Source organism: Tubulanus polymorphus, chromosome 6 (genome assembly GCF_964204645.1).
Source record: "Tubulanus polymorphus chromosome 6, tnTubPoly1.2, whole genome shotgun sequence".
NCBI lineage: Eukaryota > Metazoa > Nemertea > Palaeonemertea > Tubulaniformes > Tubulanidae > Tubulanus > Tubulanus polymorphus.
Window position 1 is genome coordinate 7,504,950 of NC_134030.1, and position 18,109 is coordinate 7,523,058.

At 38.3% G+C, this 18,109-nt stretch overlaps 1 protein-coding gene across 1 annotated transcript; it reads left to right on the plus strand.

Annotated features, from left to right (window-relative positions):
• The first annotated feature begins 11,521 nt into the window (after positions 1–11,521).
• On the plus strand, positions 11,522–17,614 carry LOC141907513 (lachesin-like). Its single transcript, XM_074797177.1, has 7 exons — positions 11,522–11,671; positions 11,768–11,877; positions 12,902–13,151; positions 14,045–14,208; positions 14,800–15,001; positions 15,171–15,407; positions 15,634–17,614. Exons 1-7 carry the CDS (start codon positions 11,617–11,619, stop codon positions 15,762–15,764), a joined length of 1,149 nt encoding a protein of 382 aa, XP_074653278.1. The 5' UTR covers positions 11,522–11,616; the 3' UTR covers positions 15,765–17,614.
• Positions 17,615–18,109: the final 495 nt, after the last annotated feature.

Below are 18,109 nucleotides of genomic sequence, written 5' to 3' on the forward strand. Positions count from 1 at the left end.
AAATTAAACACAAGTGGTGAGTGCCAGAATTTACAACTCATAAGACCTGGTTCAAAGTTCACCTCAAACATATTGCTAGATCCTCCTCACATGCATCCTGATAATTCTGCAAACAAGTGAGATGAACGCTGTGAGCCTCAATCTGAAACAGCACTCATTTCATAACAACTTGACTGACAATTGATAGCATTTATGCATTTGTATTTTAGGAGCCAAAATAAGCGGAACCTTTGACAGAATCTGTGAATGCTAACACTAGGAATTCACTGAAGATTTGTAAATGATGGACATTATTTAGATCCTCTCAATTCATAACAAGCATCGGTAAATATCTCTGCAGATTCCAGTCTCTATAAAACTTGCTACTGTTAGACTAAATGTATGAAGTCATTTCCTGATAAAAAGTTTTTCTTTTATGACCATCCATTTCCATAAATAGAACGAATGACTTCTGAGCGAGAAACATTGGAGAATTTGAAATCGTTCTACGAGATTTAAACACCATAGAACTACAGTCAGTTATTAAAATCAGTTAAGGTGAATTTTCAATCACTTCTATCCTGGTAAAAGTTAAGAAATTATGAAGTCAAAATTATGCAACTTTTGTACTTTAGGGGCCAAAATAAAACTGAACCTCAGCTAATATGCATACAGTAGACATTGCAATTGAGTGCTACAAATCAAAACACAAGTCAGAAGTGGTGAGTTTTATTTCAATTGATTGGTGTAATTTGTGGTGATTTATCAGTTATTAACTTTATTTATCATTTTTTGTCCGGTTTCAATAGATATGTCTTCAAATCAAGTCAGGAAAATGTTTTTGGTTTCTGATGGGTCAATTTCAGCAGAAAGATATCAATGCTTTTTGTACATTTTATTTTAGAGTATATTCTATTCAGACGTCTCAGAAATCTGCATATACTCAACATATGGTAGGTTTTCAGTCTAAAGTACACGAACAAGCTACATTTTCTATTTATTTCACTAATTATTTTCTAGTATAATTTCTCTCTTTCCAGAATGCGATGCACCACACACAAATTGCAGCTGGAGAAATTGAGAATATTCACCTTCAAATATTGAAGAAGCTCATTGTTGCTGAAGTTGCTGTTATTTCTATAAGAAGCCAAGTAATTTTCTCCACACGATTCAACCTGGTTTTCGCTTGTTATAAAACTTTGTATTTCAATTATTTGTAAATTCTTTTTTTGTTTTTCAGTAAATCCCTAGTGCTCTTAACTTAATGACATTATGGCTCTTGGAAGTGAAATCCTGCTAGAAATGGAAATGCTATGGTACAACACTTAAAAGACTGCCATCAGATAAACATAAGTTTGAAAATGGTTGGTTTTCTAATAGTATTTAGTCTTAATTTCTGACTGTTAGAGTTTTGTAAATACGATGCTAGTTGTACTCATGGTATGATTTTTTCGCAGCGTGAAATTTGTCCAATAGAACAGTTTGAAAGTTGATCAAAGATTGAATAATGGTGTTTAATTATTTGGAGTTCTATAAGGTAACTATAAAACTCTTATGAAATTCCCAGAGTATCTGAAATCTGTGTCGCGAGATAGACTGATGATGATGAATTATAAGCATTAGGGGTAGGGCAGGGCACTGTCTATGTCGGTTCGGATTTAAGTAAACTCTTAGTCTTAAAATAAATTGTTAGAATTAATAAGAATAATGAACTTTTATTTGTTATACGAACTGGAATATTTGTGAACTCTTGTTGTGGTATATTTGAGCTGTGTGATGCCATGAATTATAAGCAATAATGAACTTTTAATTAGAAATATTAGTGTGATACATTTGAAATGGCCAAAAAAGTGAAGTGGCCGTGGCTGCCACAGCTGCTACGGTCCTGGTCTCTATGGTCAGAAATTCATGCCAGAAAACATGGATCATGCAATGTTATGATTAAATTATTCTCTTATGTATTGTAGGCGGTTTCTGTCTTATCGATTGTAAAATCAGTTGATGAACTGCTTCATCATGTTACGACCAAGCAGGATAAAATATATGGTTGCCCTATTTGTCCCCCAAGCATATTTAAACCAACATTTCTCAACCGGACCAAACGGTATTTTCAGAGTCACATTCGAGCAGGTGTTCATGTGCAAGGTAAGTTCCTAGATATCACACATGAATGTGACACTTTCAGGTTATGAGATTAAATTTTTGTTTAGGAAGACATGACAAGCTGCTCTATGGTCAACAATTATGCCTAGATCATTTTCCCTTATTTTTTCTTAAAGAGCCTATTGGTTGATTTTCCAGGTGAAATAGTTTTAGCCTGCCATTTACCATGCCATTCAAAAGACAGCTCGCATGGTCACTACCACTGCCCCTGATGCAAACGGATCATTCGCAGAAAATCTGACTTTACGACACATGTTCTGAAATGTGAACACGAAAACTTACTAGGGGATATTCTGTCCGAACGTGCAAGACCCGTTGTAGAAGCTCCATCCGAACGTGCGGGACCGGTTGTAGAAGCTTCGTTCGAACGTGCGAGTCTGTCGTAGAAGCTCCGTCCGAATGTGTGAGACCTGTCGTAGAAGCTCCATCCCAACGTGCGAGACCTGTCGTAGAAGCTCCAGCCCAACGTGTGAGACCGGTTGTAGAAGCTTCGTTCGAACGTGCGAGTCTGTCGTAAAAGCTTCGTCCGAATGTGTGAGACCTGTCGTAGAAGCTTCATCCGAACATGCGAGACCGGTTGTAGAAGCTTCGTCTGAACGTGCGAGACTGTCTTAGAAGCTCCATCCGAACGTGTGAGATGGGTTGTAGAAGCTTCGTCCGAACATGCGAGACCTGTCATAGAAGCTCCATCTGAACATGCGAGACCGGTTGTAGAAGCTTCGTCCGAACATTCGAGACCGGTTGTAGAAGCTCCATTCGAACATTCGAGACCGGTTGTAGAAGCTCTGTCCGAATGTATCTTGTTTCACATAGTCTTCATGGTGCTGGACATCCAATCCACGTGCTGATCAAGACAACAGCACTGGCGTTACTTAAATGTGAAAGCGAGAACTGTCAAACTGCAGCAGCAACCAGCACACGAGGTAGAAAGTCGATCAATTCATGGAGACCGAATGACCGATATATATTCATGTCAGTTTATAACGGAACTGTTCATAACTGGGCTTGTTTTGGTAGGTGCATTGTGCAATATGACATAATTAAAGACAAGATTATGTGTAAGTGTTGCTCAGTAATGCGAGGATGTGTTCATAAGACTGTTGCGAAATGGTATTTGAGGCAAGCCGGCATAACTCATACCACTGAACCCTATACAACAGATACGCAAAATAGGGGTATTGACTCGACATATCCACCACGTGAGATCAGTGTAATGGTTGATTATATTAATACCAACAAGCGAATTCCAGCAAATATCTCCCATTACGATTATAGTACCAAGGTTTGGGAATTCAAACCGAAAGAAACGCAATGTGCATGTGGGTCAAAATATTTATGTGAGATGTTGTATTCAATGAATGGGAAGATTGTGGATAAAACCACAATACAAGAAGGTATATTAATTTACACACATCTGTGTACTTGTTCTGTTACTACGTATATATTATTCTGTAGGCACTAATTTAAGCTCATTTTTCTATTTTTTCAGATGTCATGGTATTTGTTAACCCTTTCAGTGCTGACTAATTAATACCCTATAGTGCTGGAGAAAATTTGAAAATTCTAAAAAATTCCACCCTAGTGTGTTGAACAATGGAAATACCACTATAGTGCGTCTACACCGCAGTGCGGTGTATCGTTAGTTACTAGTATTTCACTATGTTTGACACTTGCTGCCATTTTTCAATAGAGATAATTACAAGTTACATCAATACACCGCAGTGCGGTGTACTAGCAAAATCCATCACTGATTTATACACCGCACTGCGGTGTAGACGCACTGAAAGGGTTAAGCAATGTCAGGATTGCTGTACCTTTTATAGATACCAGGAATATACAGATGGGGTACATAATTTCAACGACAGCCTCTTCTTGACTCTAAGACTATGTCTAATGCTTCGATCAGGCTTGAAGGTAATATGATTATGCAAAATTGGTATTGGGCTTAACCAATCAATGATTATAATGACCCACATTTTTTCCAGGAACTGAATTATATTGGGTTTTATTTCAGAACCACTCAGCCATCGGAAGGGTTACATCGATGATTGAAGATATGTTAGATGCTACCCTACATCATCAGAATATTTTAGATGCGTATTTACACTTTGAGGCGCTATGTGAGCATAGCTATGACTTCTTGTGTGTTCAGTGTGGAGACCACCCTGCCATATTAGCGTAAGATGTTTGCAAAAAGGTTTCATTCAAGTTAAATGGTATGTTTCCTTTCGTTCTATGATTGAAATTAGAATATTGGAAGATGTTATTGTATGGTGGTGTTTATGTTTTTAGCGAGTGACTTAACTCCGCCTGCAGACTGCCCGGAGGTTGTAGATATGGACAGATTTTATTCTGCTCTCGGTAATGACGTAGTGTCGGCTGGATTTCTGAAAGGTGAGATTTGTATGTGAATGATGTCTGTGGTGTTCTTTATTTGTTTCTTTTGATTACAGTGGGCAATTATTTCTCTTTGGTATGTTCCAGGTAGCAACCGACCAAGTTTGCAGGCATCATTTAAACACTGGGCACTGTGGATCGGAAAATCGAGGAAAGATGATGGGATGGCTTACAATACTGAATTTGTTAAATGCCATCTTTTAGAAGACATACCACAGTGTGAGGAGCATGACCTTACTGCTGAACACCTGATAGCGTTCATGTGCGATAAAGAGGTAGAATATCCTTGGTATGTACAAAATGCAACTAATACTTAGTTACCATAACGCAAATTATTTGCATCTGGAATGTATTTGTCAATTTGCTTTTCAGTTTAAGGCTGATGATGTCAAGAAAGTTTGCAAGAGTTTAGTACTTAAGTCAGTTCCTTCAAAGATTAATGATAATAAAAATATTCAAAGGAAAGTGTTCGGCAATCATCAGATGATTAAGAGATTTTTAAAGCTTTGGGGTGCATCTGGTGAGCAAATTATTGAATTGATTAACAATTTGAATTGCAATAAACTTCATTCAAATATCTGTTCTGCATTATGCTTTAACAATTGTTACATCATCTGTAATTCAACCTAGAGCTTTGTTTTCAGGTGGCCTTCTGTTAGCTACATGTCCACACAACATCGTTTATGGGATGAAAGTTCTTTTATGAGGTGAAAGCCCGCGGGATCATGTCGACATCCTACTAAGTTTGCAACATCAACCAACGATAGTTTTATGTGATATGGCCCCAATTATTGCCAAGCACGGGAACAGTCGTCAACCTAATATGTTTCGGCCCAACAATGGAAGGCTGGCACCAGCGAATGAACAGACAGTTAAAATGGCGAAGGAGGGACGATTACAGTTTGATCTACCATGCGTGACGTATACGGCTGGTGTCCACAGTACTGGTCATCCTGTTACCGGTAGTTCAAACAAATATGTATTATTCGACCGTTTCCATTAAGGAAACTGTAAATAGGATTCAGAGTTACTGAGGCGCATTACGATTGTCCCTCAGCTAAATGGATGGATCAATTCTCAATCTCAGGAGCAGGTGAATTCATCAATACGGCGTGACAATTACTTCCTGGATTCGCTGGGACCAGGAAAACAGGTATTCATGACAAGATTAATATTGCACCTGTGGAATGAAAAGAAAAACAGGGTTATGACGAAAAAAATGGTCAAGAGATTCGGAGATGTGTGCTTAGATGAATTGGAACGTCCATTGTTTACTGACATCGGTCATTTATCTTTTCAGATGCAGCTAGTGCTTTACTTGATTTAGGGTTAGATGTTATCCATTCTCAGCGAGTCGATGATGCCGCAACTGCATTACTCAATCTGGCCTCAATCGACGAACATAAATCAATGGAAAACACGAGTTCCAAAATCAGGGAATCAAAAATGAAACCATGTAACATAGTAAAGAATGTGTATTCCCTTAGAAAAGACCCACAAAAGGTTAGAAATATGTGCTTATCACTCACCCATATGTAATCCGTACCATCTTACTGTTATTATTATACATGTAAATGTTTTAATCTACAGGCGAAGAAAAAGGATAGCTTTGTGTACACGGATAACTGTAAACCCAGAAAGAAACTGAAAACATGCTCGTCAACACGGTAAATTAGAAAATTGGGATTTTACTCACTGAAAATATTCATTTTTTAGTTGTTTTGTACATAGTTATGTATTTCTTTCTAGTGTGATTAAGGCCACAATGCACCAGGGTAGTTTGGGCTGGCAGATGCAAGTTTTCTCTATTCAAGGACAAAGTGGGGACCAATATGCCATTTGACAGGGACCAGGAAGCCATCTACCTTGAGATTGATATACTGCCACTTACTTCAGACTTCTGCAATTTGAAAGTTTAAAGACAAATGAAAATTTTTATATTGTGCCGGCCAGTACAGACCGGACCTACTGTTGTTCTGTTTGTAATGGTTTCATTGACAGTGAATCATGTATCCATTAAAACAATGGAGTCATCCCCTGATTCGTCGAATCATGTATCCATTAAAACAATGGAGTCATCCCCTGATTCGTCTCATTATGCTGTGCCGTGATTTTTGCTGTAGATAGCCTGTTCACAAACTCTGGCGTAGAAATAGATGATTAGAACCCGCTATATACAGATTTAAAAGATTAGACTAGAATCAGAATCGAAATTAAACTTGCGTAAATGAAGAAATAACTAGAACAACTTATGCACAAAATAACAAACCTCTCAACCTAAGCACTTAACACCCCGCGCTCTACTTTTTCAATTAACTTTTTCTTCCTATTCCTCCTGTTTTAGTTATTTCTTCACACCTGACGATGGTTTCTAGGGAGACTCCAAAACGTTGTGTCTTTTAATTCTTTTAGATTTGTATATAGTGGGTTTTGATCTTATTTTGATTTTTACTGAAAATTGAAATTGAATATTAATGATGGGCTTTCTGAGATGGATCAAGGGCATGAGATATTTTACACACTCCATGTAACTGCATTAGTTTGTAATTGTTTCTACCTCAAAACCCAGTTCCGGGGATGGGTTCCACTGTTCTGGGCATGTTTGTATAAACTTGTATAATACAATAAACCAGCTTAATTCGTATCTCTTGGGACCGTGGTTTTTTTCTACGAATTAGACATTATACGGATTATACATAATTAGTATTTTCTATGAATAAGTGTAATTCGTAGAATTAACTATTTATCTATCAATTCGTATAAACTACGAATAAAAGCCAGCTAAAAATTTTTTCCACTGGCATTGGAACAAACGCCACGGCCACGGCCATTCATTGTTCAGACTTGACTGACTGACAAGTAATTGATAAGCTTGCCAATCACTGCCAGCAATGGGATAGAATTACGCGTCGTATTTTCTTTTGTTTTTAAGAAAAGGGACCTTGGATAAGGCTACGATTTACGAAGTACGAATTAACCGATGGAGATTAAAGGGAATAATGGAGGGAAAAATCGGGACCCGTCTTTTTTATATGAATTAGGTAGTTATACGAATTAAGCAAGGTTGACTCTATTGTAAATGGGCTTATAGTCCCCACAGTCAATAAAAGTTGACAAATATTGACAGGTTTTCTTTTATCTTGGGACTTTGTTTTGTATGAACTGTTGTGATCACTTTATTGTTGTGTTGTGATCCTGTTATTTGAAATAAATGTATATTTTCTCTGTTGTTCCATTTCTGATTCAGACGCCAGCAGTTTCATAGACTGCGTACATGATAAACCTTGCGTAAGCGATAAACCTACATCCCATAGGTTCAGTTTCATAGAAAATGATTTACTCAAAAGATATTCATTGATCAGGAAAATTGAAATTGAATCGAGTTAAGTTTTCTAAGGAACTGAGCCGAAGGTCCATCAATTGCGTTTGAACATATTTTATTTTGAAGAAAAAATCCAAACATTGATTCCTCTATACAGTATGTTAAACGGATCCTGTGGACCCGGTTTCACTAGCATAGTTTAACTTTATCCTAAATCAATTTAGGAGTTTATTGTGAAAATGGACCCTGCAGGGAATGAAATACTCAATCGGTGTATGTGTATGAAACTGCAGGCTACTAAACTGATTAAAACTCCCGCATCATTGACCAATTCCTACCCGGGGTACAGTTCAGGTCCAATCTGTCGCACATGCAGCACAGTGCGCGATAGTCGCAGTTTTCAAGTGTCCTCGAAAAAATATTGGTTTCGGGGAAAGATAAATGAGAGGCACGCTATCTGTGAGCCATTGAATATTAACTGCCTTCCCACTAGGCCTAAACCATAATGCGAATGCAGGGTCCGATCTAAGGAAGAAAGCCACTTGCCCATATTCTGAAATTCCTCTAAAATTGACTTGCCCTATACAGTCCAATTACTGTCAGCACAATCATCTAATATCGATTGCGAAAAGGCTTTGAGAAATAAAATGCGCTAGCCCAATAGGCAAGTGGTAATGATGACCAACTCGTCCCGGACAATCAGATATATGCTTAGATCGGACCCTGGAATTGGAAGCAAACTGAATGTGAAAGAATTGCGTGGGTCTTTGCCTTTTTAAAGTTGATGCCCTTTTTATTTCACTGGTAGTCGTGAAATGGCCCTGGATCCGCCCCTGTAGTTTCACAGGTATGCGATTAACTCCTTTATCAATATTTAAGATGGGCAACCCCATAGTTGGTTCGGCAAACATAATCCTCCTGCTTGTTCAAATAATTGAAACCTGATATGTGAGGGTTTCATTTATTCTTACTCTGGGCTAGGCTCCACAAGAAAACTTCCATATAGATTTTGATTTCTTCATTTCAAGAGTTAAACCGATTTGTGAAACTGTACCCTGGTATGCGAGGGTTTTAATTAATCTTAATATGGAATGCGAGGGTTTTAATTCACCCCGGCGACCCGGGGTCAGGAGCTATAATCTACCTAATCTAATCTGCTCCAGCCCACCCCATCCTCGCTTGCCAGAGGTCCGGTTTAGCTCCCGATCTCGCTTCAAAAATCGGCTTTCCCTTCTTTTGACGTTGAAGATTGGCCAGCTCTCAAATTCCTACAGATCCGATGGTTGTAGTGGTTATTGGCGCCATGCGCATGATGCGTACGTTCAGGCGCGGATCTATTATGAAATATGAAAAAGGGTTTTTTAAATGCCCGCAGGATGAGAAAAAAGCACCGTTTTGCTCCCAGAGGCAGTGTTTCCAATGGTCCTCTTGAAAAGAGTTTGGAAAAACATCATTCTTTGTCCTTTATAAAAAGAAAGTCCTTCCAGATTTCATGTTTATCTATTTTTTGTCGCGAATTAAACAGTTTGAATGGGAATTGAGCTGCAATATGTATTTTACTGGGTGAAGGTATTGGGAAAAATGCTTCTATGGGTCCTCATTTTACTGGAAAGTACTTCTTTCTCGGTCAAATAGTCCTCCTTAACTTGCCGGAAAAGGGGCCGTGCATAAAGTACGTACGCTTGACTTCCGGGTATTTTTAACCCCCCTCCCCTTGAAAGCATATTGTACGTTTTTTTATAACCCCCCTTGCGTACATACTTTTAGGGGTAACCCCCCCCCCCCCCAGTAAAACAGAATTTTCAGGAATAATGGTTTAAAGAAGGCAAAATCCACCCTGATTCAACAGAGTTCCTGCTGACGTTGATCAACGATCTTCCATGGCGACGAAATGAAAGACTGAAAGTTGGGAATTCCCGAGATCCAAATATAATATATTGAATGCAACAAACCCAGGGAGACCGGTTTCGCAATTAAGGCTGTGTTTGCTGTACATTAAAGGAAGACGGGTTTACCCACAGACATAGATGTTTATATTAAAATAATGATCACAATAAAAATAAACTATTGTTTGTTTTATTCTACTACCTATTGAATATAATTATGAACAGATGTATCTATCATTTCAACAAATTTATCTTACACTATAAGATCCGTTTTTATTCTACTGGTTCGGTTTTTACTCGTAACCCCTACAACGTATTAAATTAAACGAATAAGAGTTCATTCTGCATCCTCGCAAGGGTACTGTAATGTCCAATGTGACGAAATAATCCAACAAACTTCAAGTAATATATTCATTTTATTTTCACTAGACACACTTAGGATCGTCGGCAAACGGGGATATTTGTGAAATTCACATTATGTTTCGTGCACAAAGTACGTACTATTAATATTAACCCTCCCCCCTTGGAAAGTATGTACGTTTTTAGCTGACCCCTCTCCTCCCCCTGTACGCTTTTGTACGGATTTTAAGAACCCCCACCCCCTACGGACGTACGTACTTTATGCACGGCCCCAAAGTCCGTCCTTGTCAAAAAGAAGAGTGAGAGATTGTGTTATGCAGTACCGAATAGAGCTGGGGTTTTTTAACGAAATCACGTTGCTAAATAAAAACAAATTCCATTAAATTGCTTGTTTTGTCTATTTTAACCTTCGAAAATGAATGATAAATTACGGCTTGTCTCGTTAGTGCGTTTGATACGATTGAAATGGTTGCCAGTCCCTAAGACCTGTAACCAGTCTATGATCTAGTCAGACCCATCGTGCTGAGGCGCATGTTTGAAATTGGTTTCTATAAAAACCGATTTCAAACAAATGCGCCTTTGGTTCACATGTATTGAGAGTGGAAACTGATCGATTCATTAAGCAGGTTGAAGATAGGACCTGCTTAATTTGTAAGACGAGCACCCCCTGCACTTTTTAATGGCATGCCTTACCCTATCGATGCCCGGCTACCGTCATTGATGCGCTCGCATCGTTCTGTAATTTTCTCAATCATTCTACGGAGCAAAATTACATTTAACCAGACCATAATTGACATGAGTCTGGTTCATCGCTTGAATTAGGTTATCGACGTAGCTAAACAACGATACCAGGAGCGGGTGTTAAATTGAACATGGCTTACACAGTTTTACAGGAGCGATCTTTGGAAGGCGGATGTTTCAGAAACGTCTAATCGAATTTTGCCAAACGAAAGGACTACATTAGTCACGCGAGCGTCTTAGTACACCGTATCATGGAGCGCCGTGAAACCGGCCACTCTCGGGACTGGGTGAACCCGAGTCCTTATTCTCAAGTTGTAACTGGGTCCACGCCGGGGACCTCACGATTCCTGCTAATTCTTTTAACCGCATGCAGCCAGTTTTAGAAAATAAATGTTCACGCCGTTAATCAGTAATTCAATATTCGATAAACATCTATTGCTTCCTAACACTTTTTACTGTTTTGCTTCTATGGATTATCAACTATTTGAAATCTCTACCCAAAAATAGCAATAAGATTTACAAATTTTCGACAAGCACGAACCCGTTGTTCACCAGAGGATCGGACCGGCAGTCATTTGAATTGAATCCGAAGCCGCTGACGTATTTTATTGCAGTCCACATCAAAGCCCAATCCGTGTTTTAATTCTGGTGACTCACAAACACTTCCGGGTTCTAAGATTTTACTAACGCTTTTTTGTTGATTTTCTCTTTGATTTTTAAGTTATCGAGCGTTATTCATACCGTGAAGGGATTTTTCTTACGGGTAAGATGTTGTGCAGGTTTCTTACGATTCTGATGTTGATGTATTCCGCGTCAGAAATAGGTAAGTAATCATAAGTCGTAGCTTTCCGCTGCCTATTTTTGATTGCATTCAAAAATGAGTAAACCGCACCCAACCATTTATGATATGAATTTATAGATGCAGCTCAGCAACAATCTGCCATTACTAAAGAAATAGAGCAGGAAACGAGACGTGCTGGTGATGATGGACAACTCGAATGTACCGTCACTAATCCAGAACAATATCCCGTAAGTCATATTCATAATTCAGTCTGGAGACTAGAAGAAAGCTAGGTTGTCGAACAACAATAAACTTCAAACAATCACTAATCAGGGCCCAGTTTACAAAATAGTTGAACTCAAATTTGTTGTAATTGCCGTTGATTACTTCATATATTCTTCGATCAGGACAACAATTCAAACTTAACCGTTTTAGCCGCTTAACCTTTTTCATGAAACTGGGCCCAGAGCTTCAACAGAAGAGAACACTCAGGAATCTCTTCCCCCGAACAGATGTTAGATCAATCAAATCTGCTCCGGTCCGACACGACACACCCCTGCGACACTTGAGTACGCACTTACGTGAATTTTTGATATCGTCGGAAATCCAGACGCGGTGCCGGCCCCAGTTGCGGCCTCACTGCATTGTTCTATAGACCAATAAGAGTGTTGCGTTATGACATGTTTGGGCTATTGTGACAATCCTCTCGTTGCAGATTATTTAGTATGAGCAGCACTTTCAAAATTCTCTTCAGCTCAATACATTAGGCAAATTCTTATTACTCTTATCCTCAATAAAATACTGACAAACTCGAAGAATTGTACTGACAACATCTTTCTGAGGTTGGCAGCTCTGCTTATTTCAATACGGTGACTTTTCTCCATGGTGGAATCCACGTTGAACAAGGATGGCCACTAACCTCTGAAAATCGTAGAAAGTCTGAGCAATTTCTTCGCTTTAAGAAAGTCAGGGAACTAGATCGCGCGTAAAATCAAACATTCAAATTTATTTTCTATAACCTCAATTGTTGCATTATGTACGATAAGTCAGTTTTGCTCCTTTGTTCCATTATTTGCCACGATTATATCGAGTTTATTGAGTTAAACTAATAATCATTTTCAGTTATTTTACACAAAATTTAATGCCTCTTGTCCTTTCCTATCAGGTAATTAAGTTCGACTGCAATTTTGTTTGTTTATCCAAAGTGACCGCTGAAGTCCTGTCTCCTTCGGCCATAAGGTCAATAATACAGTTTTCTTCAAAAATTTACAGGTTTTCTGGATTCACATGGCGAACAGCGGGCCGAAATACATAAGCGCAGACACGACAATAACGTTGGCGAACTTCGACGTCGGGAACGGTCAATTGAAGTACGAAGTTCGCACGCAGAGAGTCGATTCGAATACTCTATATCGTCTAATCATCAGGGCTCTGAAAGAGGAAGATGCCGGCAAGTACCGCTGTCAAATCGGAGTCCCCGGCACTGATCAACCGTATAAAGACGGTATACTCGTAGTTCAAAGTAAGTTCAGAACAAATGACTGAAAAATCATCTAAAAGGGTGAGCGGCCACTCTATACGAATTCATCATTCTCCCCCAGCAGGGATTTGAACCTGATTCGATCGCTAAACTCGGCCGCGGCACGAAACCCTGTCGCACTAGACCGAGAGCGCAGGTTTGCCGCACGAAAACTTGCAGCGACAATCAGATTGACGGTTGTATATAATCGCTGAGGCAAATTTCTTGGATAAACTATAGCTGGTAAAACCTGGGCTAAAATAAAACAGGATTTCTGATGGGCTAATAATGACATCATCTAACATGCGCATGTAGCTGTGCACTCGGGCTAGTTAAGCAGGGTTTCTGACCGTGGCGAGTCTCGATGCGTGCCATCAGGATGCAAATTCATGGGAATCAGATTTAAGTCGGAGAAATAGATAAACTATGTAGTATTCAGCTAACGAAACAATAGAAAGAAAACTACTGTAATATTCAAATCTTCGTTTTGATTAGATTTTATTTCATGACATTTCGATCAATTTTCTGAGTACTAAAGATAAAGGACAAATGATCAAAATGTTGTGAATAAAAGCTAAATCGTGATGAAGATTTTGATACGTGTACCGCTATTTGCATTCCTATCGTTTGAAATAGATTTGCAATGATTAAAAACTTAATTCATCCTTCAACACAGTATAAATGGATATAAAAATGATGGTTTATTCAGACTGCAGTTTCGCGGGGCGTAATGTGTTCAAAAGATTAAAGAGAAATATCCCAAAATGATTTATCCTGGACTCTAATGAATACACTTTAGTTCTTAATTAGACATTCCACTGTGAAAGGAATGGTAAGCGTTACGTGTCAAATGTAATCTCTACCCTGCTGACATTGGATATCATTATTCCTTTCAGGGTCGCCGAAGATCGACGAGTCTCGCACGTCGAAAGGACCGGTTTATGTGAGAGAAGGCGAGGACTATAATCTGACCTGCGTAGCTGAGGGAACGCCTCAACCGAGAATCACGTGGACTCGTGTTAAAGGAACTGCACTTCCAAATGGTCTTTTCAAAGTTAAGGTAAATGGATGGTCATTTTATTGATTGTAGCTTTAGAAGACAGAGCTGCATGCCGTTCCTGATTTTCACAGTCAACCCCCGATATACCGCCCACATCGGTGCAGAATGATTTGGGCGGTATAGAGAGTATGGCGGTATATCGGGGGTGTTTTACTATGTATTTATATATCTGCCAACAGGGGCTGTTGGCAGACCTGCGAAGAGCATGTCCTTATTTGTAGCAATTTTTTTTTACTTCGTCGTATGTCGAAGAAGTCTTCTTAATGGTTCTGGAGACCTGTCTGGAATGAACTCGCTCACAAAATGCTGTGCATGTTAACTCGTCTTTTGTGCAATACACTTTAATTACGCAATTAGCGCCATTTAAAACTTTACCAAACAAAGATGAAACGGTGTGAAGATAATTTCGTGAAACGCTCCAATTATGCATTAGCTACGTTGACCCTCAACCTGCCCAGCGAGGCGGGACTTGTTCCTTTTCCCAAACTGTCTGGAACTTCCGATTTTCTCGACGAAGTCTCAAGGTTCATGGACCTCTTGTTGTTTTTTTTTTCACGAAATTTATGTAAGAATCTATTTACCTATTTTCAGGGTAATGTTTTTGCGCTGACTAATATAACATTTGATCACCGTGGAGTCTACCGGTGTAACGCCGATAATGATGTACGACCACCGGCGCAACAAGATATCGAAGTAAAAGTCTACTTCCATCCGAGGCCTTACCCGTTCAGAACCAGCGTCGGACAGATGCCTGATAAAAACTATAAGGCTGAATTGGATTGTCTGGTCGAAGGTAGGTTCATAAATCTCGACTTCAGGATTCCTACTACTCCTTGATTACAAATCTAAATTGAAGAATTGTTTCCAAGCACCTTGAACCACCTCTAATTTTGAGAAATCGCTCTAAAACTCCTTGAATTTTGTGAAATCGCTCTCATTTTGTATTGATATTCGTTATATAGGATTCCCCGAACCGGAAATCCAGTGGGCGTACCTCGAGAACGACTTCCGAAAGATGATTACGAAAGATTCGAAACACGATATTTTCGAAACGAAAGCGAAAGGTCCATCGAAAATGAAGGACGGCGACATCTGGTCGACTTTGGTGATACGTAATGTCCAGTCCGGCGATTATGGTACCTACATATGTCAAGCAAAATCGAATCTGGGGACTTATGAAACACGTATTAAACTCTACTGTAAGTACTTCATACTAAAACTATCCATTTGTCAAGCTCATTTGTCAGTTCCTTCATTGGTCTCATATAACACCGCCCAAGATTTTTTAGGTGAATGGGTTGCCACCAGTTTCTTCATTAAGCTAATCAGATGCGCTGTTTCACCGGCAGATTCACTAAAACAACGCATCTGATTGGCTAGGTACGTAAACATATGTATGTATATGGTTGATGGTATATTTTTCAGATACTCCGACCTGTCAAGGAGCGTTGTGTCCGATGGAAACTGTTGGTTTATCGAGCAGCGGCCAGACAACAATTTCTATTCTCATGTTGCTCGCCTCAATCGTTTCCAGCCTGCGTTTCATGTCCGTTTAGAACCCGGCAGTCTAGTATTCTCTAGTTTTTGTACACTCACGAATGAAACATTGTCACCGGTTTTGTTTTGTTGGAATGATGAAAGTATTGTATTTATTCATTCCCAATGGATCATAGGGGATCTGTGGGTAGGCCAGATACACAGTCGTGGAAAACTCTCTGAATTCCAGTAAAAAAGAGTATGGCATGTGTGAAGATTTTTTCATGAAACAATCCAAACATTGTACCTGAGCTTTAGGCCAGTACGTTCACTGGTAAGAGTTGGGTAATACCAAAAATTCATTTAGACTAATAAGTCTTTATGAATTTTTGGTAATACTAATATCGTAAGAGAACGGATACCTTTTTGTCAATAGTCGCATTCACACTACATAACTACATTCTAAATTTACTAGTCTGTTCCAATTTAGAAGCATTCACATGGGTGAAAAGTCCATTCTAAATTAGTCTGTTCCATTTTATATTGGACTGATTTAGACCGACCAAAAGGACCAATCTATGTCTGTTCAAAATATTAGAATGGCCTTCTCTCTGTTTGAATAGTTTGAATTGCCTGTCAATCACAGTGATGTATCTTGCTGGACCAATTATAACGGATGATTTAAAAACTGTGAAGACATTGGTCCTTTTTCAGGTATGGGCCGAATTAGAGCAGACAATAGTGTGAATGAGGCTATTAAATGATGATCGTGGCACTCCCGTCAAGTATGACTAACAACCGTCTGTGCAACTGGCCCATCACAATTTTCAATCATTACCGAAATCAGGTCTATCAATTAATGATCATTGTGATGATCTCATATATTATTGTGAATATAGTCTGTATATACATATACCTTAATTGCAAGGTCTATTGATTATTATAGATTTACACACTGATTTTTGTATTTTACAAATGATAGAAAATTGATACTTTACGTATATTTTAGAAATTACATTCCAATCGGGTAAAATGTCTACGATTACATCAAAATTATTTTATTTGTTTGTATAGTTATTTCATCGTGTAGTTTTTGAAAGAAAAATTTGAACATTCCTGTCAATTTTTAGAACAATGTCCATGCATCTGTCCGTCCTTGGCAGCTTGTATCATATAGTTTCTTCTGCATCGGTTTTCGCAGATACCAGAATGTGATGAAGCTTTATTTATAAGCCATATTATTAGATTTTCCTTGTAAATTAAATTTGGGTGTTACTATTATCTGGCAATACGGAAAACATTGAGTCTTGCTCGTCACTTTTCTGTAAATTTATAAATTGAAGATTAGGAATTGTGTTTTACAGCGTATTTTAAGTTCATCATAACTCATAATTTTTCAAGCCAATGACCAGACTAAGACAATCGTTTTGTACTCGTAACTTGTTTCTGTAAGTGAGTTTTGAAGTTCCATCAATCTAATCATCAGATAAGAACATATTCGGTGAGAAAATTCTTCTCCAATATAATAGGCCCAAGATTACAACGCGTACTGCCCCTATTTTTCTGCATACCTTTTAATCTATACTGGTCAGTTTAGAATGCCATAGAATGCCATTTTCAAGCTTTAAATGTTTTAATTAAATTCTATATAACAACTGAATGTGTGGCTATTCATTTTATAATGTATGTTAAATGCAGTTGGGATATTTACGTATTTATTTCGCATATTTTACTTTGTATAGACTACTTGCATTCCATTATGTTTTACGGTGAGCATTTTATTCCTATAATCCCTCCGTATGATTTTTCAAAAGGATCCTCTCCGATTGTGAGGGAAATCCAGTATAAGATATACCTTCATTCTTTTACGTATCGAAATCTGTCCAATGATGATATCTTGTATTTTATACGAATAAATTATTTAATAAAAATAAAGCTATTATAACAAATATGTATACGTCGTGGTGTTTTTGGTTCGAAGTTGTATAGTGTTTATACAACTTTCAATGATATTTGCATTTTCATGGTCTACTTTCTTTAAGCAAGTTTACGAAGTAATACCTTTAGTATGATGAAGCTAAGCCCTGATTTGTGCTTTCTTTTCACAAAAATATCAAAATGTGCTGATAAGTGCTACTGATGATTAACAAGTTATCTAAAAATAAGTTGATTGAAGTACACAAGTGAGTGTAGTTACTGTATTGATCAAGGCAATTAACAAAAGTGAAATTTATTGGTCAGTTAAAATCCCGGGAACGTGCAAACAACAGTGTTAGTAGAATATTGACTAAAAGTGGTCTCAAAGATCTGTAATAAGATCTTGTGAATAATATTTGATATGTTTTAATTCTACCTGTGGCATGTGAGTCTGCCGCTTTACCTGATGCTAATACATTCGCCGAAAAGATAGTTCTATTAAAAGTAG